Source organism: Alternaria ethzedia (assembly GCF_023757985.1).
Source record: "Alternaria ethzedia strain BMP 0044 chromosome Unknown scaffold_59, whole genome shotgun sequence".
In the NCBI taxonomy this organism is placed as follows: Eukaryota; Fungi; Ascomycota; class Dothideomycetes; order Pleosporales; family Pleosporaceae; genus Alternaria; species Alternaria ethzedia.
In genome coordinates, this window is record NW_026056252.1 from 1 (window position 1) to 26,783 (window position 26,783).

General features: G+C 43.0%; 7 protein-coding genes across 7 annotated transcripts; 3 read left to right on the forward strand and 4 right to left on the reverse strand.

Annotated features, from left to right (window-relative positions):
• Positions 1-9,916: 9,916 nt before the first annotated feature.
• URC1 (putative GTP cyclohydrolase) lies at positions 9,917-11,674 on the reverse strand (the record flags this gene model as incomplete). The annotated part of the gene is made up of 5 exons (XM_049382453.1): positions 9,917-9,922; positions 9,972-10,042; positions 10,097-10,723; positions 10,775-11,185; positions 11,233-11,674. The coding sequence occupies 5 exons, from the start codon at positions 11,672-11,674 to the stop codon at positions 9,917-9,919; spliced, it is 1,557 nt and encodes a 518-aa protein (XP_049227773.1).
• Positions 11,675-12,253: 579 nt separating this feature from the next.
• Positions 12,254-12,750, forward strand: J4E87_010884 (uncharacterized protein; the record flags this gene model as incomplete). Its single annotated transcript, XM_049382454.1, has 3 exons — positions 12,254-12,256; positions 12,311-12,352; positions 12,403-12,750. 3 exons carry the CDS (start codon positions 12,254-12,256, stop codon positions 12,748-12,750), a joined length of 393 nt encoding a protein of 130 aa, XP_049227774.1.
• A 359-nt stretch (positions 12,751-13,109) lies between these two features.
• Positions 13,110-14,004, reverse strand: FUR1 (Uracil phosphoribosyltransferase, synthesizes UMP from uracil; the record flags this gene model as incomplete). Its single annotated transcript, XM_049382455.1, has 4 exons — positions 13,110-13,161; positions 13,211-13,382; positions 13,429-13,787; positions 13,856-14,004. The coding sequence occupies 4 exons, from the start codon at positions 14,002-14,004 to the stop codon at positions 13,110-13,112; spliced, it is 732 nt and encodes a 243-aa protein (XP_049227775.1).
• A 652-nt stretch (positions 14,005-14,656) lies between these two features.
• Positions 14,657-17,983, forward strand: J4E87_010886 (uncharacterized protein; the record flags this gene model as incomplete). The annotated part of the gene is made up of 2 exons (XM_049382456.1): positions 14,657-17,647; positions 17,699-17,983. 2 exons carry the CDS (start codon positions 14,657-14,659, stop codon positions 17,981-17,983), a joined length of 3,276 nt encoding a protein of 1,091 aa, XP_049227776.1.
• Positions 17,984-19,341: 1,358 nt separating this feature from the next.
• Positions 19,342-23,017, forward strand: J4E87_010887 (uncharacterized protein; the record flags this gene model as incomplete). The annotated part of the gene is made up of 10 exons (XM_049382457.1): positions 19,342-19,396; positions 19,474-19,613; positions 19,765-19,893; positions 19,949-20,150; positions 20,226-20,346; positions 21,405-21,441; positions 21,507-21,579; positions 21,638-22,092; positions 22,151-22,778; positions 22,848-23,017. The coding sequence occupies 10 exons, from the start codon at positions 19,342-19,344 to the stop codon at positions 23,015-23,017; spliced, it is 2,010 nt and encodes a 669-aa protein (XP_049227777.1).
• Positions 23,018-23,476: 459 nt separating this feature from the next.
• Positions 23,477-24,580, reverse strand: J4E87_010888 (uncharacterized protein; the record flags this gene model as incomplete). Its single annotated transcript, XM_049382458.1, has 3 exons — positions 23,477-23,490; positions 23,543-24,284; positions 24,518-24,580. The coding sequence occupies 3 exons, from the start codon at positions 24,578-24,580 to the stop codon at positions 23,477-23,479; spliced, it is 819 nt and encodes a 272-aa protein (XP_049227778.1).
• A 730-nt stretch (positions 24,581-25,310) lies between these two features.
• SU2 (Eukaryotic peptide chain release factor subunit 1) lies at positions 25,311-26,771 on the reverse strand (the record flags this gene model as incomplete). Its single annotated transcript, XM_049382459.1, has 4 exons — positions 25,311-26,103; positions 26,152-26,495; positions 26,542-26,591; positions 26,642-26,771. The coding sequence occupies 4 exons, from the start codon at positions 26,769-26,771 to the stop codon at positions 25,311-25,313; spliced, it is 1,317 nt and encodes a 438-aa protein (XP_049227779.1).
• Between the last annotated feature and the right edge of the window lie 12 nt (positions 26,772-26,783).

The following is a 26,783-nucleotide window of genomic DNA, read 5'->3' on the forward strand; positions in this document are numbered from 1 at the left end:
CTAAGTTATACTACTTTATACTAAACTTTACTACTTTTTACTAAGTTATACTAAGCTATACTAAACTTTACTACTTTTTACTAAGTTATACTAAGCTATACTAAGTTTTACTACTTTATACTATACTTTACTACTTTTTACTATTTTATACTAAACTTTACTATTTTATACTACTTTATACTAAGTTATACTACTTTATACTAAACTTTACTACTTTTTACTAAGTTATACTACTTTATACTAAGTTTTACTACTTTATACTAAGTTATACTATTTTATACTAAGTTTTACTACTTTATACTATACTTTACTACTTTTTACTATTTTATACTAAACTTTACTATTTTATACTACTTTATACTAAGTTATACTACTTTATACTAAACTTTATAACTTTATTTTTTTTAATTAAAAAGTTATTTTATATTTTATTTTATTATTTTATTTAAAGCTATACTTTATCTACTAAACTAATAAATAAAAATATAAATATAAATATAATAAATATTTTTAAAAAAATAAACTTATCTTTAACTTATAAAGTAGTATATAGCTATTTTAAAAAGCTTTAGTATAGAACTATACTACTAAGCTAAACTACTAAGATATACTACTAAGATATACTACTAAGATATACTACTAAACTATACTACTAAACTAAACTACTAAGCTAAACTACTAAACTATTCTATTAAAGCTATATTATAAAGATTTACTATAAAGATTTACTATAAAAGATTTACTATTAAAGATTTACTACAAAGATTTACTATAAATATATTAGTTACTACTAAGAATCGAACTTACGCTCTTTAGTTATACTAATATATAGTTTAGAAGAAAATTACTACTAGACTATATAAGTCTATAGTTTTGTTTAAGTATAATAGAATCTAATAAAATATATACTAAATACGTATTACTTATATTATATCTACTAGTAGTATTTATACTACTACTTTCTAAGTATTATCTTAACTACTATTATATAAAAGAAGAATTAAAGTTATAAGAGGTTTACTATTTAATAACTAGAAAGATATTTACTTTATATCTATATAATTATATAGCTTAATAGCTAAAACTTTAATAAATTTAAAAGAAAATAAGTTATTAAGCTATAGAGTTTTAAGATATAAAAGATAGATAGTTTAGAAATAGAAAGACTTAAAGTTTAGTAGTTAAGAATTATAATAATAAAGTAGTAGTATAGTTATATAAATTAATAGTTAATAAGTTAAATACTAAAGATATTATATATATAAATAGTTAAAAGATTAAAAAGTTAAATAGCTAAGTAGTTAAAAAGTAAAAATACTAATTATTAATAGATTAATATATTAAAATAAGTTATATTACTAGATAGACTATAAGCTAAGTAGTTAGCTAGTTAATAAATTATAAATTAAGGTAGTAAGAAAACTTAATAGTTAGATAGCTATATAGTTAACTTAATTTAATATTCTAAAGTTAAGTATTAAAATAATTAAAAGAAAAGTAAAAATAATAAGTTATAGTATAATATAGTTAGAGTTAAAAAGAAATCTAGTTAACTAGTATAAAAGTTATATAGCGAACTAAACTATTATAAGTAGCTAGTAGTATAGTAAGTAGATAAAGTATATAGCTTATAGAAAAGCTAGCTTAAAGAATACTTAGCTAGTAATAGAGTTAAATAGTAAGTAGTATAGTTAATTAGTAGTATAGTTAGATAGTAAGATAAATTAATATTAGAATAGTTATATAGTAGATAGTATATAAAAATAAGTAGCTAATAAAATAGCTACTTAGTAAAAGAGTTAGATAGTAGAGTATATAAATAGTAATAAAATAATATAACTTAAAATTATAATATTTTATAAACTTTAGAAGAAATAAATAACTTAGTAGCTTAAGAATATAAATAGATAGTAACTTTATAGTTTAAAAATATTAAAAACTAAAAACTAAAAACTAAAAACTAAAGTCTAAAAGATAACTAAGAATCTAAAATAAAAAGAAAACTAAAAACCTAAGACTAAAAGAAAACTAAAAATCTAAGATAAAAAGAAAACTAAAAACCTAAGACTAAAAGAAAACTAAAAATCTAAGACAAAAAGAAAACTAAAAACCTAAGACTAAAAGAAAACTAATTATCTCTAGAGTTAAGTGTAGAGATCTAATAGAACTTAGAAGTTAAATTCTAAGCTCTAATAGCTAGAAACTAAGTTTAAACTATAGTTTCTAAGCTATTACTAGAGTCTTTTATAGCTAAAGACTCTAAAAACTCTAAAGCTTCTAGAGAAGACCTTTCTAGCTCTAGAGTAATATCTCTAGTAGAAGCTATTAAACTAATAGTATCTATCTCTTCTTTAGAAAAGTAAGATTTATTATATATATTAAGTCTACCTAAGTAATAGATCTCTTCGCTAAAAAAGTAAGCTTTAAGATTAAGAAATCTATCTTTATCTTTAAGCTTGTCTTTAATAGCGTTAATATCTTTAGACTTAAGTAGAAACTTAGATATAAAGCTTTTAATAAGATTTATATAAAAGTTAGTTTAAAGTTTTAATATAAAGTAAATAAAAAGTAAAATAAGAATAAAAAAGATAGTAAAATATACTTACTAAAGTCTTTAAATACAATACTAATCTTAGTAATATAAGTATTTAGATACTCTATAGTAGACGAAAGAGAAGTATTCTTTTTATACTCTTTAATAAGAAAGAGATACTCTAAGTCTATACTATTCTCTCTAAGTAGTTCTATTAAAAGTTAGTAAAAAGATTTTAAATAAAATAATAAAGATAATAGAGTATATACTTACTAAGAGTAGAAGAGTACCTAGTACTATTATAGTACTTAAGTCTAGCTAAGTAATAGATAATACGTAAAGTATTTAGATAGTTTATAATAAAAGAACTAGACTCTAAGTCTATTTTCTTATAGTTATTAATTATAGCTTTAATAGTAGAGTCTAACTTAGTAGACTTTACTATAGAGCTATTATTAACAAAGCTAGTAAGAAAATAAACTTTAGAAAAGCTAGGCATTTTCTATAAATACTAATAAAAGTAAATAGAAAGTAGATATAGTTATAAACTATAGTAAAGATATATAGTAAAGTAGATAGTAAAGTAGATAGTAAAGTAGATAGTAGAGTAGATAGTAGTAGATAGTAGAAGTGTTATCTACTTTAATCTAGAAGTAGAGAGCGTACTCTTATATATCTCTTTCTCTTTCTTTTCTCTACGTACGCTTACGCATAAACTACGCTATTTTAGACTCTAACACTAGTATATTTAGAATCTAAAACGCTTGTTTTATAAGCGTTAATATTAATACTTCTAACACTAGTACGTTTAGAATCTAAAACGCTTATTTTATAAGCGTTAATATCTAAAACAATTCTAAAACTAGTCTAATACTAGTCTAACACTAGTATGTTTAGAATCTAAAACACTAGTTTTACTAGTGTTAGAGTCTAAAATAGCGTAGTTTATGCGTAGATAGACGTAGAGAAAGAAAAGAGAAAGAGATATATAAGAGTACGCTCTCTACCTCTAGATTAAAGTAGATAACACTTCTACTATCTACTACTATCTACTACTTACTACTATCTACTTCTATCTACTACTATCTACTACTATCTACTACTATTTATCTTTTTACTACTATTTATTTTATATATTATTCTTTTTTAAAAGATTTTATATAAGTAAAAGTAAATACTTAGATATTTAAGTCTTAGTACTTTATCTACTATCTTTTCTTTTATATTTAGCTATTACTAGCTAGAATTCTATTTTAGTATTAGCTATTATCTAGCTTAGTAAGCTAGTCTTACTACTAGATTACTATACTACTTTTTAGTTAGTACTATCTCTACTAGTTATTATAGCTAGTACTAGTTACTTTTTTAGTTTTAGTATTAGCTTTTATCTAGCTTAATAAGCTAGTTTTATTATTAGATAGTTATACTACGTTTTAGTATTATCTACGTTATTAGTTATACTAATTACTATATCTATTTATCTACTAGTATTTTATATCTTCTAAAATGTCTACTTCTAGATCTAGAAAAGTAGATATTTTATCTAGTAGTTTTACGTTACCTGCTTTAGAAGATAGTTTTTATTTATTTAAAGATAATCTATTTACTAGAGAATTACTACCTTTAAACTCTAGTAATAGTAATAAAAATAGAATTAAAATAGACTATACTAATTATACTTATAGTACTTTATCTAGTTAGCCTATTAATACTACTAATTTAAAATTGCATTATAAGTATAAACATAGAAATTTAATACATACTAGTAGTAATATAGATAATATAGAAGAAAGTAGTTTTAGTTTAGATATAAATAGTAGTTTTAGTACTACTAGCTCTTCTAGTAATTCTAATCTATTTAATAGTACTATACGTAAAAGACCTAGTTTTATACTATTTAATAAAGAAGAATATAGAAGTTTTCTTTTAAAGTTTATTATTAATAATAATCTACCTTTTAGAATAGTAGAAAGTAATAGTTTTAATAATCTTTTAAAGTTTCTTAAAGACGATATACCTACTATAAGTAGACGTAGTATTAAAGAAGATTTAGATAAGCTATATAATAAAGAATTTAATAAAATTAAAAAGAAGTTAGCTAGTAATATAAGCTTCTTTTCTCTTACTTTAGACAAGTGGAGCTCTAGTAATAGTATAGACTTTTTAGGTATAACTATTAGCTTTTATAATAATTCTTTTAACTTAGAAAGCTTCTTAATAGCTTTTGAAAATCTAGAAGACTACGAGAGCTATACAGGTATAATACTATATAATTTACTAGATAAAGTATTAAAAGATTTAAATATAAATAAAAGAATTCTATCTATTACTAGAGATAATGCTAGTTCTATTACTAGTTTAGTACAAGAACTAAAAGAAAATTATAATACTAAATATAAAATAGAAATTATAGATAATAGATGCGTAGCATATATTTTAAACTTAATTACTAATAGCTTTTTAACTTATTTATGTTTTATACCTAGTAATACTATAGCTTATAATACTAAAGTTAAAAATCTAATTAAAGATAATAGAGACTATAGTTTATTATATAAAGAATATACAGATCTACCTAATCTAGTACGTAGTATTGTTAATACTATTAAATATAATATTTACTTTAAGAATAACTTTAAAAAACTAGTAAGACAATATAAAAAAATAGATTATAGTACTTTAGTAGGCCTAGAAAGACTAGTTAAAGATAATACTACTAGGTAGCTATCTACATATAATATGCTAGATAGATTTATCTATTTTAAAGAAGAAATAAATACTTTATTAACTAAGGCTAAAGAAGAGCCTAATAATAGAAGAAAAAACTTTAAAATAGATAGATTTAATATTATAGAAGTAGAGTAGAATTATTTAATATATATAAGAGATACTCTAGAGATATTTAGAAAACCTACTATTAAATTTTAAGCAACTAGTTATTCTACTAGCTATTTAGTAATACTGTATATAACTAGACTTCTTACTAAACTAGAAGATATTACTAGAAATAATACTACTAATATTAACTATAATATATTTATAGAAGTAGCTATTAAAGAAGCTATAAATAAATTACTAGAGTATTATCTTATTAAAGATACTAGAGTAATTAATACTAAAGTAAAAGATTTATATATAATAACTACACTAAATCTGTAATTTAAGCTTAATATCTTTAGAACTCTTAGTTATAGCGAAGATATAATAGAACTAATAAAAGACTTATTATATAGTATATACTTTAAATATAGAAATAATTATATCTTTAATACTAATAATAATAATAATAATAATAATAATAGTATAGATATAGATATAGAAGCTTCTAATCTAGATATAGATTATAGTAGCGATAACAAGTTTTATAAAGATAATAGTATAACTATACCTAAAGAAGAGCTAGAGATCTATCTAGAAGAAGAAGTAATTTTGCAAAATATAAGTATAATAGATTACTATAACGCTAATAAACAAAAGTTTCCTATCTTATATAATATAGCTAGAGACTATTTAGCTATTTCTTCTTCTTCTAGTGCTAGCGAAAGCGAATTTAGTAAAGCTAGTAGTATAGTAACTAAAGCTAGAAATAGATTATTACCTAATACTATTAAATAATTACTTTGTTTAAAATCGTAGAATAGTATAAGTCTAGAAGAACTAGAGATTAACGATAATATAGATCTAGATCTAGAATCTAATTATAGTAGTAGTTCTAGTAATAGTACTATTATAGACTAAGATATAGCTTATATAGTTTTCTATTTTCTTTCTTTTTTCTTTTTTTTCTTTTAGGTAGTATTAGATAGATAAAGCTTTATATAGATTAGTTAATACTATTAGATTTTCTTATATACTTTTATTTATTTATTCTTTTTTATCTAACTATACTAACTAGACTAATAGATAGTAATAAAACTAATTTAGTATATATAATATAGCTATTTCTTATATAAAGCTTAATACTTTACTTAATTACTATTTTACTTTATTAGTAGTTTACTATACTACTAGTTACTTATATTATTACTTAACTAAAATATCTACTTACTATAATACTAAGTAGCTAAATACTATTAATTATTACTTATATACTATTTTTGTTTTATTATTTTAATCTAACTATATTAACTTAATTTTTAAGTACTAACTATTACTTTATATATATATCTAAATATTATTATCTTATATCTAGTAAATCTTTTTAATATATAAGTTTCTTATTACTTATTAGTATTTATATCTATTACTATAAATACTTATAAATACGTTATACTTTTATATATTTAATAAACTTTTTATAATTTAATAAGTTTACTTATTTAATAGTATTTATACTTACTTTTTTCTTTTCTTTTAATACCTTTAGTATTTAGCTTAGTAGAGTCTACTATTAACGTATACTTATACGTTATTTTTATACTAGCTAGTAACTTTATAAAACTTAGCTATATCTTTTTACTTTAAACTTTAGATAATATTTAAATATATTATCTCTTTTATTAACTTTCTTTTTAAGTATACTCTATATACTCTTACTATTAAAAACTTTACTACTACTATATAATTTACTATATCTATTTTTAAACTATTTAGTTTCTTTATAAGTTTAAACTAAGACTATTATCTACTTTTTTTTATACTTTAGTTACTAAATACTTCTAGTACTATTTATATTTTATATATATCTAGACTTTAGTTACTTACTATATACTATATACTTTCTTTCTTATTTAATTTATACTTTAATAGTAAATTAAAATTTAATAGTTTAATAGCTTTTAGTTTAAGAAAAGCTTATATAAAGTATACTAGTCTAAACTAAAACTTTTAATCTAAACTATACTTTAAGCTAAACTTACTTTCTACTATTTATATATACTTAATAATATAACTCTACTAGTAAAGCTATATATATAATTATGTTTATTTTAATATTTCTAAGCTTTATTAAAAGTTTATTTTTAGATTAATATTTATATCTTTTTATACTATATATAGATTATAATCTAACTATTTATTAATTATATATTTTAGTTTTAGCTAATTACTATATAGTACTTATACTCTTTTCTAGAGCTATATATATATTAAACTACTAAGCTATAAGATATATAACTATTTACTAGTACTAAAATACTCTATTTAAAGTTTTAAACTACTACTTTTATAACTAATATAATAATATACTATATAGTTACTATCTTTATTAATATACTAAGTAATAAAATAAATTATTAACTTTTTACTAAAAGTAATAATATATTACTTAGTCTAGTTATTTAAATATAAAGTTTTAAAAAGATTTTTATATTATTTTTTTATTATTCTTACTTTATAGAACTATATAAGCTATATACTATAGATAAAATATATAAATAATATATCTATTATATATATATACTTATAAAACTTAAAGTATTAGAGATACTATTATATATAGTAGCTATACTTAAATATATACTATAAAGTAAGAAAGATAAAAATCTCTAAGTCTTTTGTTACTAATTAGTAATTTAGTAATTACTAAGTATTACTAAATTAGTAATTACTAGTTAGTAATTACTAACTATTAGTAAGAAGTTAGCGTTAGTAATTACTAACTTTTTTTTACTTAGTATTACTAATTTAGTAATACTTAGTAATTACTAAATCACTAACTCCCCCAACCATGATGCTAGACCCGGGAAGCGGGAACCCCTCCACGCCGTCATAGCCGCGGCCGTTGACCAGCAAGTTTGCAATTCCGCATCCTCATCGACGATACATTCCCATGTACTCTTTTCGGACCGGAGACATCCAGCACTGGGACCCAAAGTTCGCATGCCCCAGCGGCTAGCCATAACACCAAAGGCAACTTTGATGCGTTGGTGTTTCGTGACGGTGCTGAGGCCCTCCTCAACATACCCCTCACTCAAGACACCCTCAGCTCAGACGCCTCTGCCCCAAGTAAATTCTCCGCAAATCCAGACACGCTCCTACGGCAGATCTCGCCGCCGATCCTGTCCGAAAACTAACATACATACCCGCTCAACACCATACCGAGTCTTATGCTGCGTCTCGCTCTTGAGCGAGCGAGTTGAGCGCCTGTCACTGCGGCAACGCAGAAACGGTCGCCGACAGTATGACGAGTTTACCGCCACTATCGTAACCACACTGCACTCCACTCTGCAACTCTACCGATAATCAGCCAACTAAAGCTTACATCTGACCCTCTACGTGCGAACAAATAAAAACACATTCTTTTTGATCCACCCCGTACTCTACCTCACCGAACAACGGCGAAAGCGCAAAGAACCACCACACTAGATCACGATGTCCCAAAATCTGAAACACATCTGGGTGGAGTCGTACGCAGTTCCCAACCACCCACAACCACGCACGCACAAAGGAGCGGTAAGCAGAAAAGGCACCAAAACAGCAAGCAAAGAAAAAAAATCAACGTGTACCAACACCAGCGGTCAACCCAATAAGCGGGCCGCTCCCGGCAATCAATCGGTGTCCTTTGCTCCGTTCACACCAACAGCCCGTCCGTCTCATCCCTCCCCCACTTCCGCTACACACCAAATCCCAACACGTGCACACTTCCACCACAACACCCACATAACAATCCGCATTCTAGACCCTTGATTCCCACATTTCTCGCCTGCCTAACACGTGCAACACACCGGTAGATCGTTATCTCCAAACGAAACGGCGCATCTGCAGCTGTCAGGCCAGGTCATGCGCGGTAGGTGCGGGTAAGGCGACGCGCGGGTGTACCAGGGTGAAAGGAAAACACAGTGACAGGGGCGATGAGGGGCATAGGGGACCGGGTATGCTGGTATAGGGACAGCGATCATAGTAGATGGGAGGAGGTCAAGCGGGAGGTTTTGTGCTGTTGCGGTTTAGTGGCGGTGCCGATGTATGCATGAAGTGACAGGGCTTGGGGCGTTTTCTTTCACGTGTGTTATGCGAGTATGACTGGAATTATGAGGTGGGTTTGCGTGGTGGGGGATGTGTATGGTAGCCGGTGGGTGTTTTGGCGATGGGAACGCGGTATGCGGAGGGAGGCGTGTGGACTGTGGATACGTGTGTTGAGGGGACTTGATGGTAAGCGATTGGTTGGGGGGTGGTGTTGTTGGATTGGACGGTGGCTTGGCTATTGCTATCTGCACGTGAAGATGGTGGTAGAAGTATCAAATCAATCATAACATAGAGGTGATACAGTAAACATATAAGCACGATCAAAAGTGAAGTAGTTTGAAGTGGCATGATTTGTTGTGTTTGGACAGGGCAGTTCTTTGTATGTACTATCATCACATGTCGACATAGGCAATTCGCACTGTACCACTAATGGTGGTTTACTCCTACAACATGTCACCTCGTTCATATCATCCAAGTTCTTCAATGCTAGGTTGGGGTCAGCATGAGATCGTGAGGAGTCACCAGTTGCACTTACGTCGACATCGTCCCAACCACGACCCTTTACGTTTGCCAACTCGTCCATCGACATAACATGGCCAGTTGTGACTGCGACATCCTGTTAGTAGTTGCCCAGAGCATTAAAAGGGAATAAAAACATACAGTAGCCAGCTTGAATCTTAGCATCAATCTCGACACGACTATCCGCCGGGATCATATCGTCGGGAATGGGTACACGCTCATGGATAGGAATGCCTTGATCGACAATAGCATCGTGCTTCATGTTGGACATGCTGAGCATCCTGTCGATCTTGGTGATACCCAGCCAGTGCAGGATATCTGGCATCAGAGCCTGGAAGCGCATGTCCTTGACACCGGCAATGTTCTCGGTGCGCTTGAAGTACTCGCTGGCACGGTCTTCGCCTCGCTTTCTGGCGTTGTAGACGAGGTATTTTGTGACCTCACCCAGAGCACGGCCTTCCTTGCGGAAGTAGATGACAACACCGCTGCCACCCTTCTGGGCCTCTTTGACTGCTTCTTCAATACCGAAAGTCAGGTAGGGGCGGCATGTGCAGATGTCAGATCCGAATACGTCACTTCCGTTGCATTCGTCGTGGATACGAAGAGCGAGCTTCGCGCTGGGGTCGGACATCTTTGCTGGGTCACCGAAGATGTAGACTGTTAGACCGCCAATAGGAGGAAGGAAGAGCTTGATGTCGTGACGGGTGATGAGCTCTGGGTAGGAACCACCAGTCTCTTCGAACAGTGTCCTGCGCAAAGTTCCCTCGTCTTTCGAATACGTTAGTGGATGTAGTCAGAAATGCGTTTCGACCCACTTACCAATGTTGAAACGCTCAGCAACACCAGGCAGGTACCATACAGGCTCGACTGCGACCTTGGTGACCGCAACCTCACCAGTCTCGTTGACACAAATCTTGCCATCGGGAACGAGCCTGCCTTTCCTTACACTCTCCTCAAGTTCTGGCACTTTCATGTGTGCTCTGGTGATGGCAATGGTAGGTCTGATCTCAACATCGTCCTTATCCATGGTTTCCTTGTACAGCCAGGGTGCGAGATGGCCGTAGGGGTCCATGGCCACGATCTTCTTTGGGTCGCTCCATTGCGGGAAAGGACCAATCTTTGCGGCAGGTTCAGTGTTGGTGAAGTCTGGCTTGTGTGTGATGTCGAGATTCTTGCTGGCAACAGCAAGGGCGTTGTAGATGGAGTATGAGCCACCATGAGCACCGATAGCTACGAAATGTTAGAAACTAAATGTATAGTCGTTTAGATGTACGTACCGTTACGTCTTCGGATAGTGTTCGCATGTCTTGACACAACGACAGGGCCACGAACGGCAGGGTCCTTGGCACCCCACTGCATTGGCAACGGGTCGACACCGGCTTGGCCGGGATACGAAGTCAAGATGATCTTTGAAATCTTGGATACACTCGTGCGACGTGGTTGGGCATCAGCATTTGAAGGTGGCTGCTCATACTGCTCGCTAACAGCTTCTACGGACTTCTCTGGCTCAACTTCCTTCGCCTTCTCGCCGTCCAGCTTGCCATTGGCAGCTTCACTTGCTGCCTCGTCCTTGATTTGCTTGATGCCTGCCAGCATGTTTACACGGCCGTTGATCTTGTCGACTGAAGCTGCCAGTACGGAGTTCTCCGAACGGAGCGCCTTGAGCCCATCGAGAATCTCCTTGAGGACAGCATCGCTGGTGGTGCTTTCAGTAGACATGTTTGGTAATGGAAAACCTCATACAAAGTAGTACAGGATCTCTGATCTTAAAGGCAAATAGCAATCGCGATTGCTGCGTTGGTATCGAGTCGTGAAACAAAGACCGGTGAGCTCCGGTGGTAGGACGAACACGCAAGATGATGTAGAAGTGGGGAGCGGACAGAGTCACAAACACAACTTTGAACAAACGTCAAAGGGGACCAGAAAGATCCAGAGAAGGAGGAGAAAGAGGGAAGAGGAGGATCAACGTGGTCAGATATTAGGAGCTCGCCGGCGGTGGCAGCAGCGAACAGCTGACTACACACGTGCATGATGGTCGCGGCGAGCGCTGATAGGAGCGGGGGCGCTTATCGGCTATCGACGTATGCGGCAGCTGCAAGGGAGCGACAGGGATCTTGGCGGTCGGAACCACGCGAGACTCGAGACGCATTCAAGCCAAACTCGCGATTTCGCGTCACTGCACACGACACCGGCGCGACAAGCACCAAACACGGCTCTGGAGATCCCCACCACAATCGCTACTTAATAATTACGTGTACACACACCTTCCCCATCTGGCGACTCTAACCAACGCGAAAAATGGTGCGTTCCTCCCGGCTTCACGGTATCGCAGGCGCAAACTAACAGCAATGACAGGGCAAGCGCAAATCCTCCAGCAAGCCTCAAGGCCCCAAGAAGGCAGGCTCTACCCTATCCTCCCGATGCCCCGCCAACTAACACCCCTGTAGAAGGAGAAACTCCCGACCACCTTCCAATGTCTCTTCTGCAACCACGAAAAGTCCGTCAGCGTCTCCATCGAGAAGAAGTCGGGTGTCGGCAACCTGCAATGTAAAGTCTGCGGCCAGACCTTCCAGACCAACATCAACTACCTCAGCGCGCCCGTCGACGTGTACGCCGACTGGATCGATGCGTGTGACGCCGTCGCGAAGGAGGCAGCCAAGGGCAGCGTCGAGACGGCGCGGAGTACAAATCGCATGGGCAGGATGCCGACGGCGCACAATCAAGAAGACGACGACGGCGACGGCGGCTTCATCGAACACGACGAGCCTGACGCTGAGGGCGAGTACGCGGACTGAGTCGCCAGGGGCCATCGCGCGAGGACGACCAGGCGTGAAGGCTTCAGGCCTTGTATAATACACGGGAACATGGGGAGCGGATCATGGCTTGCACGGCGTTTAGGATACCAAAAAGGGTCCGCAGATTCACGGTGGCGTTTCATTATCGTCGTCAGCGTCAGGCTGAGTGTGTTCACGGTTAGCTGAGCGCAGCCTGTAGAAGTGTACACAGTAATCAAGCGTGTACATCAATGACCCTGGTACGCCTATAATCATGTGGTTTTCTTTGAACGAAACCATGCTACTACATGCCCAACTAAACCTAAGCCGCCCTGCGCCCAGCAAATGCTATCGATGAACCGGAGATGCTGTTGAATGCTTTACATGGTGTAGAAACGGTCACCAAAGTCACCCAGTCCAGGGACAATGTAGCTACACTTCATATTAGTATGGAGCGGTTAGGAGATGGGAGTAAACATACTTCTTCTCGTCCAGACCCGCATCAACAAAGGCAGTGACTACCCTCACCTTGGGGAACTTATCCGCAAGGTTTTGTGCGCCTTCTGGGCTGGCAATGAGGTTGAGGAAGAGAATGTGCTCCTCTGGCACGCCCCGCGACTTGAGCACATCGATCGCCATGAGTGCCGAACCACCTATCTCCATCAGCAGTGCTTACGCAAACACGCCTTGTGTACTTACCAGTAGCCAGCATAGGATCCAGCAACAGGACCCATCTGTCGGCAATGTCCTCGGGCAACTTGTCGTAGTACAATTTCGGCTTACTAGTCTCCTCGTCCCGCTGAATCAAAATCTTTCCAATACGTACGCTCCTACAGCAGTCCCTCAAACCCTGCTCCATAGACTCTCCCGCACGCATAATCGAGACACCACAGATCTTGCCCTCGAACTTGACACCGGAGTAGGTGCGCCCTACTGGGGTGGTGATCTCCTGGGACTCTGTTGGCAGGTGGTTGAGACCTTCTTCGACAAGCAAACGGATTATGCGGTTGCTGTAGAAGATAAAATCTGCGCGGCCGGTATTGCGATCACGTATCATGCTTTGAGATTGTTAGTTGAGGTAATGATGCCCGACCATGGTGTTAGTCATGGTTCACGGGGCTCTTACGTGAGCAATGCTATCAGCTGAGGGGATTGGGGTAGGATGTGGACATTGGCCTGCTTGAGGGGAGTTGAGACGGTAGCTGTTGGTTTCAGATTTGAGGGACGGTATTCGGGGCCCAGGGATTGGGAAGGTGGATGCGAGTCGGAAGACATGGTTAGGGAGAGGCTGAGGATGGTCAGTCAAGGTCACGTAGCAGAAATCTGGTAGTATGGAAATGTTTCAGAGCCAAGACACAGCATCCTAGCAGGAGCGTTTGGGAATATGTAAACGTAGTCATAGTCTAAAATGAGCTTACCGGCGCGTGAATGTGTGAGTAGAGCTTGTGGTGTTGGAACACAATTTGATATTGTGGGGTGGTAAGAATGAGATGGAGGTGAGAGCAAGACCAAACGATAGAGCAGACTTTTATCAATGGATACGATGTCCAGATAAGAGGCAGGAAAGAGGAGCTGGAGCGTAGGTGGGCTAACAGTCTAGGCTCGTGACCGTCGGCGAAGTCCTTCACTCTGTTTGGGAAGGAGCAACCCATGCCCCGCTGTTTAGCGTGCCTGTCGTTCGGGACCCTGCTTGGATCACCAGCCACCATGCAAACAGCCGCTTTGAGCATTTCACTGTGACTATGATGAAGTCGCGACAATGAGAGAATAGGTTTGCGGTGAGCGAACGCGTGGACCGACGCTATCAAGCTGAATGAGAGCGGGTGCCGAGACAAGCCATCCACGGTCCCTGGTGCCACCCGCCTGCTGCGAGATGCGCGTCTGAGCCAACTTTGGGAGCGTCACCACAACACGCCTACGCACCGACATGGCCACGACCATGTTCGCCAATTTCACGTCCGGCGACCGTCGCAAGAAAGTCTACGGCAAATCCGCGCGTCGCTCCACCCTGCCGCCGCCCCTTCCTGATTCCAACGATGATGCGCCGCCATCCCCAGACCGACCGCGGAAACATCCCGCAGCCGTGAACGGCTCGCTGAAGAAAGCCGGAGACACATTGAAGGCCAGCACGGGTCTGGAGAATGCGCGCGCAAGGTCCGACGATGTCGACGTCTTCGATGTGCCCTCCGACGACGACTTCCTGTCGCGCCCGAAGCCCGCGAAGAAGATAATAGCGAAACGTCGGGCACCTGAAGCAGGCTTGGAAACCTCAACTTCTTCTAGAGGGGAGGCCGTGGTGGCATCCAAGAAGCCAGCAAAAGCTTCACAGCCATTGCGCAAGCCTGACGATGCGAATACTGCCACCGTAAAGAAGACGCTGCCAACGCCCGCACAGGCACCGCCACCGCCATCCTCGGATACGATCGCACCTCGGACACTACGCGGGAAGACGCCTCAGCCTGTGGGAGCACAGAAACAGACGGCAAGGGACCCGGAGTCATCACAGAGGCCGGTGGCCAAGGCAAAGGCGTCTTCCGAGACGACGGCCGTTGCGCCGACAGCTACCAAGGCTCAGAAGAATGCGAAGATAACCTCGGCACTACCTGCGAAAAAGACGGCAGGAAAAGCTCTTGCCAAACCGACCGATGACCTCGCTGTGTTCGATATACCGATGTCGGACGAAGAGGCTCCGCCAACTGTCAAAAAGATCTCACGTCAAGCTCCGCAGACAGCACATAAAGAGCCTCCCGGGAAGTCCAAGACAACATCGGAAGAGTCTCACAAGGACACTACCGAGTCGGACGAGTCGAATGCATCGAACAAGCGAAAGCGCAAAGGGTCTATGTCGTCCACTGCCACAGTGGCTACGCCAGTGGTACAACAGACGACTGAACAGACGGCGCATCAGCGGAGCCGGAAGGTTCAGAAGAACGAAGAAAGTGCTTCACCGGGGCATGCATCACTATTGCAGCCCGTCGCAGGCGCAACACGGAAAACGCAACCGCCAGCGCTGGCACTCAACAAACCGACAAGGACGAGGCAACGTACCGTACCCGTCATGGCACCGCGAAAGATGGTCAAGGGCCAGTCCTCTCCTGCTACTCTGAGCGGCATGATACCGAATCGCCAGGCCCCCAGGCCATCTCCTGTCAAGAAAATCCCAGACGTGCCTGAGATGGAAGACGAGACTATGTATGACATACCAGATCCGTTGACCACCCCTGTTCGGAAATCCAGACCTGTCGTACCTGGCTCCGTGACACCGCGACAGAGGGATCTCTTCAGCGGCTTGCTAAGCGATTCATCGTCCTCTGCTACACCAATGCCAAGCCTGGCGAACTTACAGCTGACGGATCGCAAATCGAGATCACTCATCGGTAACCTGGCAAGATCAAAGTCTGATGTCACTCATAGTGCCAAGGCCCGTAGGACTAGACTCATTGACACTCTTAAACCAACCGAGACTAGCTCGGACGATGACGAAGAAGACAGCAGCAGCGATGGTGGAGAAGAGTCGGAGGCAAGCTCAAAGCATCCTACGTCTGCAAGAAGATCTGTACGAGAAGTCGGAAAAGATCAAGCTTCGACGACGTCCTCTGACGACATGGATGTGGACAAGCAAGCAAACGCGGAGTCACAAACATCGCAGACAACGTCTGGTTTCGGCATGCGTCCAAAGCTCACTTACGCAATGGCGCGGTCGTACCTAAAGGAAGACAATCCAGAGGATGACCTACTGATCTCGATGGATCTAGACGATGGCTTTGGGTCTCAGTCCCAGATGGATACCAGATCTGTATCCGAGGATGACCCCGAGCAGAACAGTCAAGCACAGGCTCAACAAATTCACGAGCTCAAGACACGGGGGCGTAACATGATCATCGGATATGAGATCGAAATGATGATCGGAGACATATCCGTTACCAACAGTAAGAGTATGAGGCGTAGCGCAATGATCGATCTGTGCACCAAGATGGCCGATGAGACGTTCTGTCATCAGCTTGTCGACTCGGCTCTGGCCCATCAGTTCTTCCAGAACATCGCTGGCGGTCGCGAGATTATCTTCGACTTTGTCGCTGCCGTCGCCACAGTATTTATCCTCCGTACCAACCCTACCCACTCTGTCCTAGACGAGTTGCAGGAGACCGGCAGTTTCGCACACTTGATCGAGCTAGCCAGCAATGATGCGGATATCAAGGAGATCGCCAAAGATCGCAAGTCGAACATGTCAAAGATTGCTAAGGAATCGGTATTCACGTTTCGCACCCTAGTCCAGCAAAGCTCTATCTGGTCATCCAGCATAGTACAGAAGATATCTCCCCAGCTTGTCGCTCTGAAAGCTATCGAGCTGCTCATCATTGGTATGCGGAAGGCTGGCAATGCTGATAGGCTACTTGATCAGACGATGATCTCCCAGCTCGTTGAGATTGCTTCGAAATCGAATGACCGGTTGCAATCGGGCAAGGAGGGAAGCGCGGACAAAGTATGCCTGGAAACAGTACTTTCCATACTGGAGTCAATTTCTGCCACAAGGCAGATCCAAGCCTCCTGGCCGACTGGTGTGCTTCAGCGTATTGCGGGCTTTATGCCTCGGTTCTTCCAGCCTGACAGCGCTGCATCAACTATGCTCGCTGTCAAGCTATGTATGAACTTGACGAACAACAAGCCGAAAGCTTGCCAGCCGTTCTCAGCCATGGCTTTTGTGCAGCCATTGACGCAATCTATCATTAGAAAGTTTGAGTCAATCAGTACGGGGCTCGCGACGGAAAAGCGGACAGAGGTTTTGGATAGTCTCATCTTGAGCTTGGGTGCTTCCATCAATCTTGCGGAGCTGAGCGACGAGATGAGGCTTAACGTCGCTGATCAGATTGACGCTCTGGTCGCCATCTTCCTGGAGGGATCAAAGCGTGCTTCACAGGTACGTACGCGTTCAGAAGTCATGCTTTCAATAATGCTAACCCTGCTTTAGGCTGCTTCTGTGGAAGAATCGCATTCTGGTGTAGCCATCGGATATCTTGCCGTGCTCCTTGGGAATCTGAGTCTCAACGACCAGATAAGGGCAAAGGTCCGCAAGCTGCTACCGAACAAGCGACTTGACACCCTTGTCGATAGCATCAAGGAATTTGTCCGTGTGCACCAACATGTTGACCAGAAGGCAGGAAATCTTGAGGGAGCAGAGGGTCAAGAGGCTTTGCAGTCCTACACGGCGCGCCTCATGCTTGTCGTGGAACGGTTGCAGAATGCGAGCACTTGATGGTGCAGAGATGCAGAGGCTTGACTCCGGTATCCCGCCTGGGCATTGATTTATTACTGATCAGACGCACTTTGCCTTTACTTGATTATCTCTCGGGTCGTTTACCATTGGGCAGCAAGTCGTTTCCCTCTTGACAGGTAGGTTCTTATTGGTTAGGCCTTTAACGGCTATGGCATGATACCCCGAATTACGCGTATGCGGTCATTGCTGGGAAGGGATCGCTTGTATTGTATATAAAGATTTCGATACCCCAGCATCTTGGACAGAGATGTGGATAGTAACGGTCGTGCAGCGAGGCTCTTCAGGCTAGCAAATGACCCGTAGCAGTTATATGAGAAATCTGCAAGCTTATACTGATTGAGCGACATGTCGTCTATTCGTCGCCGCTATCCGCTCGTATTCCCATCGCGTAGGCAGTAGAGGCTAAATGAAGGCTTGTAACCTCGCACGTACCCGTCCGTAAGGCTGCACCCGACCCAGAAGGCCGGCTCAAGTGACGCAACAGCCGGCATGTGGAGTGGCTCTGCCGTCGGGGCAATTTGCGAGATGCCTTCTACAGAACTTCCATGCAGCGGGCGTGTAATATCCGGGCGAGCAACATTTTTCACTTTTGCAACGACTTGCATGTGATGGTTTCGCCTTGAGTCAAGAACGCCCGACATCATTTCGGCTAAGTTGTATGCTCGGGGCATCGGGAAGGGCAGCAATAGTTTCTGACATTTCGGAGGTTCTTGTGGCGCTGAGTGGTTGTAGGTGAATGGAGTATCTGCAGGTAGTGTGCTGGACAGGTTTGCGCTAGGCTCGAGACGATTGGCAATACGTAAATGAATGCTTCGAGAAGCTCTGGATTCGTCGGCTACGGGGTGCACTGTTCGGCTTGGATGGCCAGAACTGCGGAACCCAATACCAGCTGCTCGGTGCCAAACCCAAAGCGATATATCATGGTTGCCCAACTTTCATATGCGGACGCGAGTCGTTGCTGCTATATCGAGATGGGAGCCGGCAGACATGACGGCATCAGCACCCGGTCGGGGACTTTTTTTCGTGAGCAACGCCTGCTCTTCACCTACAACTCTGGCACGACGCTCGCCGAAGTTTGCCTCGAACCATACATCCTCACGACAGTAGCTACAGCGCTCGGGCCAGTGAACCAGCTTGTTCGTGCCACACGCACCCATCACCTGCAGCTAGACGGCGTCATTCCGGGCTGGAAGCTAGCTCCTACAGGCAATTGGCAGGTCCGAAGCACCAAACGCAACCTAGGCAGCTACATCGCAGCGGTGGACTGAGACAGCCAAACCTCAAACCTGGCGAGTCGTTCAGCTTCCTCACGACCTCTTCCCAAACCCAGCAGCAAGATGGCGCCCCCTCCCAAGCAGAGAAAGGTGGCCATTGTCGGCAGCAGAGCCGTCGGTACGTGGTTGCCCGAAGCTCGCGCAGGCTTCACATGCAAGTACCAACAAACAGCATACTGACGCGAGGGTGCACAGGCAAGTCGAGTCTGACGGTGCAATTCGTCGACGGGCACTTTGTCGACAGCTACTACCCGACCATCGAGAATACTTTCAGCAAGATGATCAAGTACAAGAACCAGGACTATGCGACTGAGATCATCGATACGGCTGGCCAGGTACATGAGGTTTTCTTTTCCCCCGCGTCGCGAAGCTCAGCCCAGGTCGACGCCCCACCTGTGATGCTTCACGCGCGTCTCTGCTGAGCATGCCATGCCGTGCACCTCAAGCTGTTACTGAGCACCCGCTGACTCGGGTACCGCCTTCCAGGATGAATACAGCATTCTCAACTCCAAGCACTTTATCGGCATTCATGGCTACATGATTGTCTACTCGGTTGCCAACAAACAGAGCTTTGAGATGGCGCGCATCATTCGCGATAAGATCCTGAACCACCTTGTGAGTCTGACATGTGACACGCTCCGCGCCACTGCCTAACCACCCCTCACACTAGGCCGTCGAATGGGTTCCCCTCGTCATCGTGGGCAATAAGTCTGACCTGCGTCCCGAACAACGCCAAGTCACGCCTGAAGACGGCAAAGCCCTCGCCGCCGAGTTCAAATGCGCCCACACCGAAGCCAGCGCGCGCTACAACGAGAACGTACAAAAGGCCTTTGAGCTTATGATTGCGGAGGTGGAGCGGTCCCAGAACCCTGGTGAGCCCGCTGGCGGCAGCAAATGTACAGTCATGTAATTCCAAGATTCTTGACTGACATGAGCGCGTGTACCAGTCGGCGTGGACAAATACCCGGCCCTCCAGAAGGAGCGCGAGGACAAGGAGAAGAAGCGGCGGAACAGTGCGCACCTCCTCAAGCACCCGTTTGACCATCTCACGAACGCGCTCAAGAAGAAGTAAGAGGAGGTATACTTTTGTTTGGTTGTTGTAGATGGCATAGACGGTGGCTGACTTGTCGCGATGATTCTTTTACGCGTTCTGGGTTTTCACTATCCTCATGGAAGGCAATAGTGTGTAATGGCGTAATGGTGTGAGCGGCGGTGTAATAGGCGTTATTATCTGGTATTCTGGGGTTCAAGCTGTTTGTCAATGACGATGTTTCATGGCTGTAGTACTACGTATCACTTTACGTTACTTTCAACAATAGACGGTATACGTTCATGTCAGCTTGAAGTTGTGTACATGAATGTTTGCGTGGAGTTCTGAAGGTCACGCCGGGCCCTGCATTTCGACTCGACAGGCTTGCGATGCACCGACCACCACCCACCATTTCTACCCACAGACCTTACAGTATTAGGAAGCTCGAAGCTTTGACGGAAAAGCTACTGCTTTCAACGGCACTTCTGTCCAGCCTACTCGATTCGGCAGTTTGAGCTTTGATGCTCTGCAAGATGTGTTTTGCCTGCGATGCTTTCCTGTAAACCTGGGCTTGGGAGATATAATCCATCTTTGAAATGCACAAATGTTGTCACATCACCGTTGCATACGTCATTCATTTCTACCTTCCCAATAAGGCAGTTTCGCATCCCGCCCATCGAGTGCAGCACTTTCAATCCGCGTGGTATCCCAGCCAAAGCAGAAAACGCCAAGCGTTCTGAACAGACTCGTCCTGATTCGCTCTAGTGCGGGTCGCTCAATCTAATCCCTGTCGCTGTTTGAGTAAGGTGCGGGACACTGATGAGTCCCGCGTTTTGAACATCTCTCGATACGAGCCTACTCACACCACACACGACGGGATCCTGCTTGTGATACGCAAGCTGAGAGACGGAAAGGATGCTCGATATGTACGTTGCCTCTTTTTTTGCGCCAGGGGAAAGTGGGGGCTGCTTGAATGCGCACGCGCTGAAGTCGGGCTTGGAGGGGCTGGAATTGCGGGAGTAGGCATGGAGAGGGCGAGATTGGAGGTTGCGTTGGGGGTATGAAGAGATATGGGCTGACATTCGCGTCTATACAGAAACGACTTCATCAAGGAGCGCGGCGGCGAGCCCGACGTATGTATTCCCCGACTCGTCTTGCGCAACATTGAATGTTATTCCCATGCTAATACTGCGACCAGAAAATCCGCGAGTCCCAGAAGAAGCGATGCGCGCCCGTAGAGATCGTCGACGAGATCATCGCAGACTTTGAAGGCAAGAGCGACTCCAAAAGTCTTGCCGGGAGGGTCACTAGAACTTACACTGGCTACAGACCACCGTCGCACACAGTACGATGCCACCCAATTCGGCTCCAAGATAAACGCGGTCCAGAAGAACATTGGCGCCAAGAAGAAGGCAAAGGAAGATGCCTCCGAGCTGCTCGAGGAAAAGAAGAAGTTGGAGGCTGAGAAGAAGGAGAAGGAGGCTGAGGCTGCTGAGAAACTGGCCAAGCTGCTCACAAAGACGAAGACGGTCGGAAACTACGTGTACAAGGACGTTCCAGTTAGCGACAGCGAGGACAACAATGCGGTTCAGAAGACGTGGGCTCCTGCGGACCGGAAAGCAGAGTTCAAGGCAGATGGCATCCCACATCACGGTGTACTTGCGCGGTTGAATGGATACGACCCGGAGAGAGGCACCAAGATTGTTGGGCACAGAGGATACTGCTTGACTGGATACGGTGTCTTCCTCAACCAAGCGCTCATCAACTACGGTCTTGAATTCCTGGTAAGCGCGCAAAGCACCGAGTTCTACAGAACGCTATACTGACATGATCATTCCCCAGTTCAGCAAAGGCTTCACACCCAACCAACCGCCCTTCTTCATGCTCCGCGACCAGATGGCCAAGACCGCACAACTCTCCGATTTCGACGAGGAACTCTACAAGGTCACCGAGAGCAAGGACAAGCCAGAGACCGACAAGTACCTCATCGCCACCTCAGAACAACCCATCTCCGCCCTTCACTCCGAGGAGTGGCTACACGACAAGGAACTGCCCATAAAGTACGCCGGATACTCCACAAACTTCCGGAAAGAAGCTGGTTCGCACGGCAAAGACGCATGGGGAATCTTCCGGATACACCAGTTCGAAAAGGTTGAGCAGTTCCTCCTCACAAACCCCGAGAAGTCATGGGAAGCTTTCGATGAGATGTTGGCCAACTCCGAGGAGTTCTACCAGAGCCTAGGTCTTCCGTACCAGGTGGTCGCCATCGTTTCTGGTGCGCTGAACAACGCTGCTTCGATGAAGCGCGACCTTGAGGCCTGGTTCCCCGTTACGGGTGGTGGAGAGTACAAGGAGCTTGTTTCCATTTCCAACTGCACCGACTACCAGACTCGCGAGCTGGAGATTAGACATGGAATTAAGAAGTTGAACGCTACGAGGAAGGAGTATGTCCACGCGCTCAACGGTACTCGTAAGTTACTCCCGGCACCCCATCTTCTCGCTTGAGAATGGAATCAGGAAACTAATTTGTGTGTTACAGTGTGCGCGACTGAGCGAACTCTTTGCTGTATCCTTGAGAACTACCAGACACCCGAGGGCTTCGTCGTTCCGGAGGTGCTAAGGAAATACATTCCGGGTCAGCCTGACTTCTTGCCTTTTGTCAAGGAGTGGAGGGCGCCTAAGGAACCTATTCCTGACAGGACGAAGTAGGTGTTTGTCGCGCTATGTGGTGACTACGAGGATGCATTGGCGAACAGCATCGTGCCGGGAGATTCAAAAAGAAAAACCGTCTGTATGTTAAGTAATAGCCTTGGCGGGTAGTGAGTAGTTCACGAACGAGATTACGAAAGAGCAATTCCACGCATCTTAGAGTGTTGAGATGTCAATGTGATCTAAATGATATCCTCCATCCCTAGAAGCCACCCTGAAGGAAACAAAACATCTCCTTCTGATCCCCTCATTCCTCCCCCCCGCCACCCTCCACCTAACCATCACCATCTCACTATCCCTCCATCTCCCCCTCAACCACAAGCCTATTCTCCCAACTCCCCAACCACCTCCACCCCCGACACACCTTATCCAGCTCTCCCAGCGCTTTATCCACATCCCCGGTATCAGTATCTGTCTTCCTCCCCTTGAACTCCACAAAGAAAACATAATGCCAATTCCTTACTCCACTCGGCCTCGTATTTATACTCGTCAGATTAATCCCATGACGTGAAAATACCGTCAGACAATTCGCCAGCGCGCCAGGATTCGAATGCTCGATGGTGAAGGTAACGAGTGATTTCCAGGTGTTTGCGTTATTAGAGCTGGTTGATGGCGGTGGCGGTGGAGTTGTGGGTGTGGGTGTGGGTGTGGTCGTAGATGGCATGGCATCATCGTCTTTCCGGCGTATGACGAAGAACCTCGTGCTGTTACCCTTCTTGTCATTGATCTCCTTCGCAAGCACATCCAGTCCAAAGAGCTCCGCTGCGATTTCACTAGATAGGGCTGCGGACTCGCCGGTTTTATCTTGACTCGCGATTTCCGCGGCTTTGCTCGTGGAACTCACGTCGTGCCTCTCAGCCGTCTTGAGGTACTTGGCCAGAAAGTTCTTACACTGGCCCCAGGCCTGTGGGTGCGAGTACAGTTTCTTGATGTGCGAGAAGGTGTTTCCGTCTTTGCCATCTCTTCCATCTCTTCCATCTCCATCTCTTTCGCCGGTACTTGAAGCATTTGAATACCCCAATAAACAGTGCTTAACAGCCACATACGCCTCTCCCGTAACAAGAATATCAGGATACTTGTTGTTTAGGTCGGCGAAGAGGTCGAGGGTGAAGACTACGCTGCCGTTTGAGCTGTTTTCAAAGGGCACGACGCCGCGGTATGCGATGCCGGATTGGACGGCGGAGAAGACGTCTTCGATTGTTATGGAGGGGGTGAGGGTTACGCGTGGGGTTGTTGGTGAGGCTGGGGGGAAGGCGGAGAGGGCGGCCTGTGGGGGGTTTTGTTAGATTGGGGATGTGGGGGTTGGGTGGTGAGAGGTTGATCTCAATGGGGGATGAGAGAGGAATACGTATGTAATCCAATTTCTGTGACGGAAGGAAGGATATACGGAAAAGTGGTTGTGACGAAAGACTGAACCAGTGACATTGTCTGTTCAAGCTGATGGCTAGATTTGAGTGGGGGAACTCAATCACCTCTATTCCGCTTTTTAATTCGACTCACCTGATGTGTGTAGCTGCCCTCAGGACCTAAGAAAGCCACGATCGGTCTCTTTTCATCTGCCATGTTTGTGCGTGGTTCCTGAGATGTTGCGAATGTACAAAGATAAATCACCAAATCTCGGAATGACGTCGGAACCCGGCATCGGCGCTAGTAAAAGCAAAGACTAACTTGTCATCCCCATGGGGCGTGTTGCGCCCTAATGTTTGTCTTGAGATTGATCGAAAGGGTGGGGTCATGTACAAAGCATTGAACGTCACGCGCATCACTACGAACACTCAATCTCATTTTCAAATCAATTTTATATTCAGCTGGAGTAGAGCGAGCGACAAGCTGACGCATATTGGGCGAGCAATCTGCCTGTCCTTCTTCCGTAAAGGACTACTTTTCAAGAGGTTCGCAATCGACAATTGACGGTAGCCACCCTTCTGGATCCCTATGCTTTCTAGTCCTTATTGTAGCTAAGTTAGAGCTTCTCAGACCGAGGTTTGAAGAGGTCGAGCCTGTATGAGGCTGCTGCCTCTCCATGCAAGCGAGAGCGGGTCGTGGTAAGAATGGTGCTGGTCGACCTTGTCAAAATTAGTCAATGGTTGCTGGGGGACGGATACTAGTCGTACATTGCAAACCCTCCATAGGCACTCCCATCTTACAATCTGGAAAGGCGAAGTGTCGTTGCTTCGACTACTCCGGCCTTGATCTCGGACACGTCTTTTTGACTTTTCGCGCAGGTAGCGGACGTTCCGTCACTCGAAGCGAGTGGGGACGCTACCTCGCAGTCAGCGAGGGCGCACAACCGTCAATCATCGTAGAATTCATCTTCATCTTCGTCGAAGTCTTGCAGTTGCTCAAAGTTGAGCGCATAACGGAGGATGGCGCCGATACCACCAAAGCCCTTGACGAACTGGTTGCCCTCGGAAGAACGGTCGGAAACAAACTCCAGGTTGGCACCAAAGTCGCGGTACTTTTCGGCGAGCCACTCAAGCATAGAGCCTTGATCGATGACTTCCATCTCTTGGCCGGTTTCCTTGTCCATGAATATGCTTCGGTCCTCTTCTTGCTGCTTGGTGGTGTGGAGGATAATTTCCGCGCCCGCAGAGCTCTTGAGAACCCAGCGAGTGATCTCCAGGTTCTCAAAGACAATCAGAGTCTCAGCAGCACCAGCCTCCAGAGCCTTCAGGGTGTCGTCGATACCGTAGCAGACCTTGCCGGAGTCCTTGGAGATGTGGTCAAAGTACTCGTTGATGAGCTTCTTCTCCTGAATGAACTTGACGTTGCTGAGGGTCTCGCCAGCCAACTCGATGGCCTGGTTGAAACCGTTCTCGCCTCCGTAGGACACGTCGACGACCTTGATGACCTTGGACTGCAGACGGTTGTCGAACAGATCGGACTGGTTGAGGTCGTTCTTGAAGTCGGCGGAACCAGCGAGAATAATACCGGCTACGTTGACCTTGTCGGCGGTGATGAAGTTCTGTACAGCCAGTTCGGCGACCTTGCGGACGTAGTTGTGGCGCTTCTCTTCACGAAGACGGGCGAAACGCAGAGCGGATTGACCACCACGGCCGTGCTTCTTGGGGAGATCGACGGAGAACCTGCACCGATTAGTGAGCTGTATGCTAAAAGGTATTGGTCGCACTCACTTGTGGACAATCTCACGCGTGTTTCCAGACAGAGTGCCAAAGAGCGCACCGTTTCCGTCCATGATGATGAAGCCAAACTTCTGATCCGACTCTAGCAGTTCGCTCAGGGCCTCGGTATGGAATTTGTTGTCGCAAAGGTATAGCGACGTGTTGATAGGCTTGAAGGGCTCGAAGTCGATGTTGATCTTGCGCTCCTTGCCTTCCGCGGTGATAATTTCACCGCAGTAGACAACGAGGCCATTGGGCGGGACCTTTGAGTAGAGCTTGAGGCGCTGCTGGGTCGAGGTAATGGCGGACAGGACGGAGAGACGGTTGACGCGCGACTTGATGTTGGAGGCGGTACCCTGGAAAATTAGTGACGGCGCCGGCGCAGGGTGTCCTGGTACTCACGAATTCTTCAGCCAACATCTTCGCGGCACGTGAAACCTGATCCTTGGGCGCTACAACGGTCAGTCTGCGGCATTTTGCTAGGTCGTCAGGTGTCACCTACGGATGATGAGGGAAATCATGGATGTGCCATTTCCGCGGGCTGCTTCGAGGCGCTTGATTAGCTTCTTGACCTTCCAGATCTCAATGTTCTTTTCAGCCTCATTGGGCTGCTCATTCTTCCCGGACGACATGGTCGCGGCGGT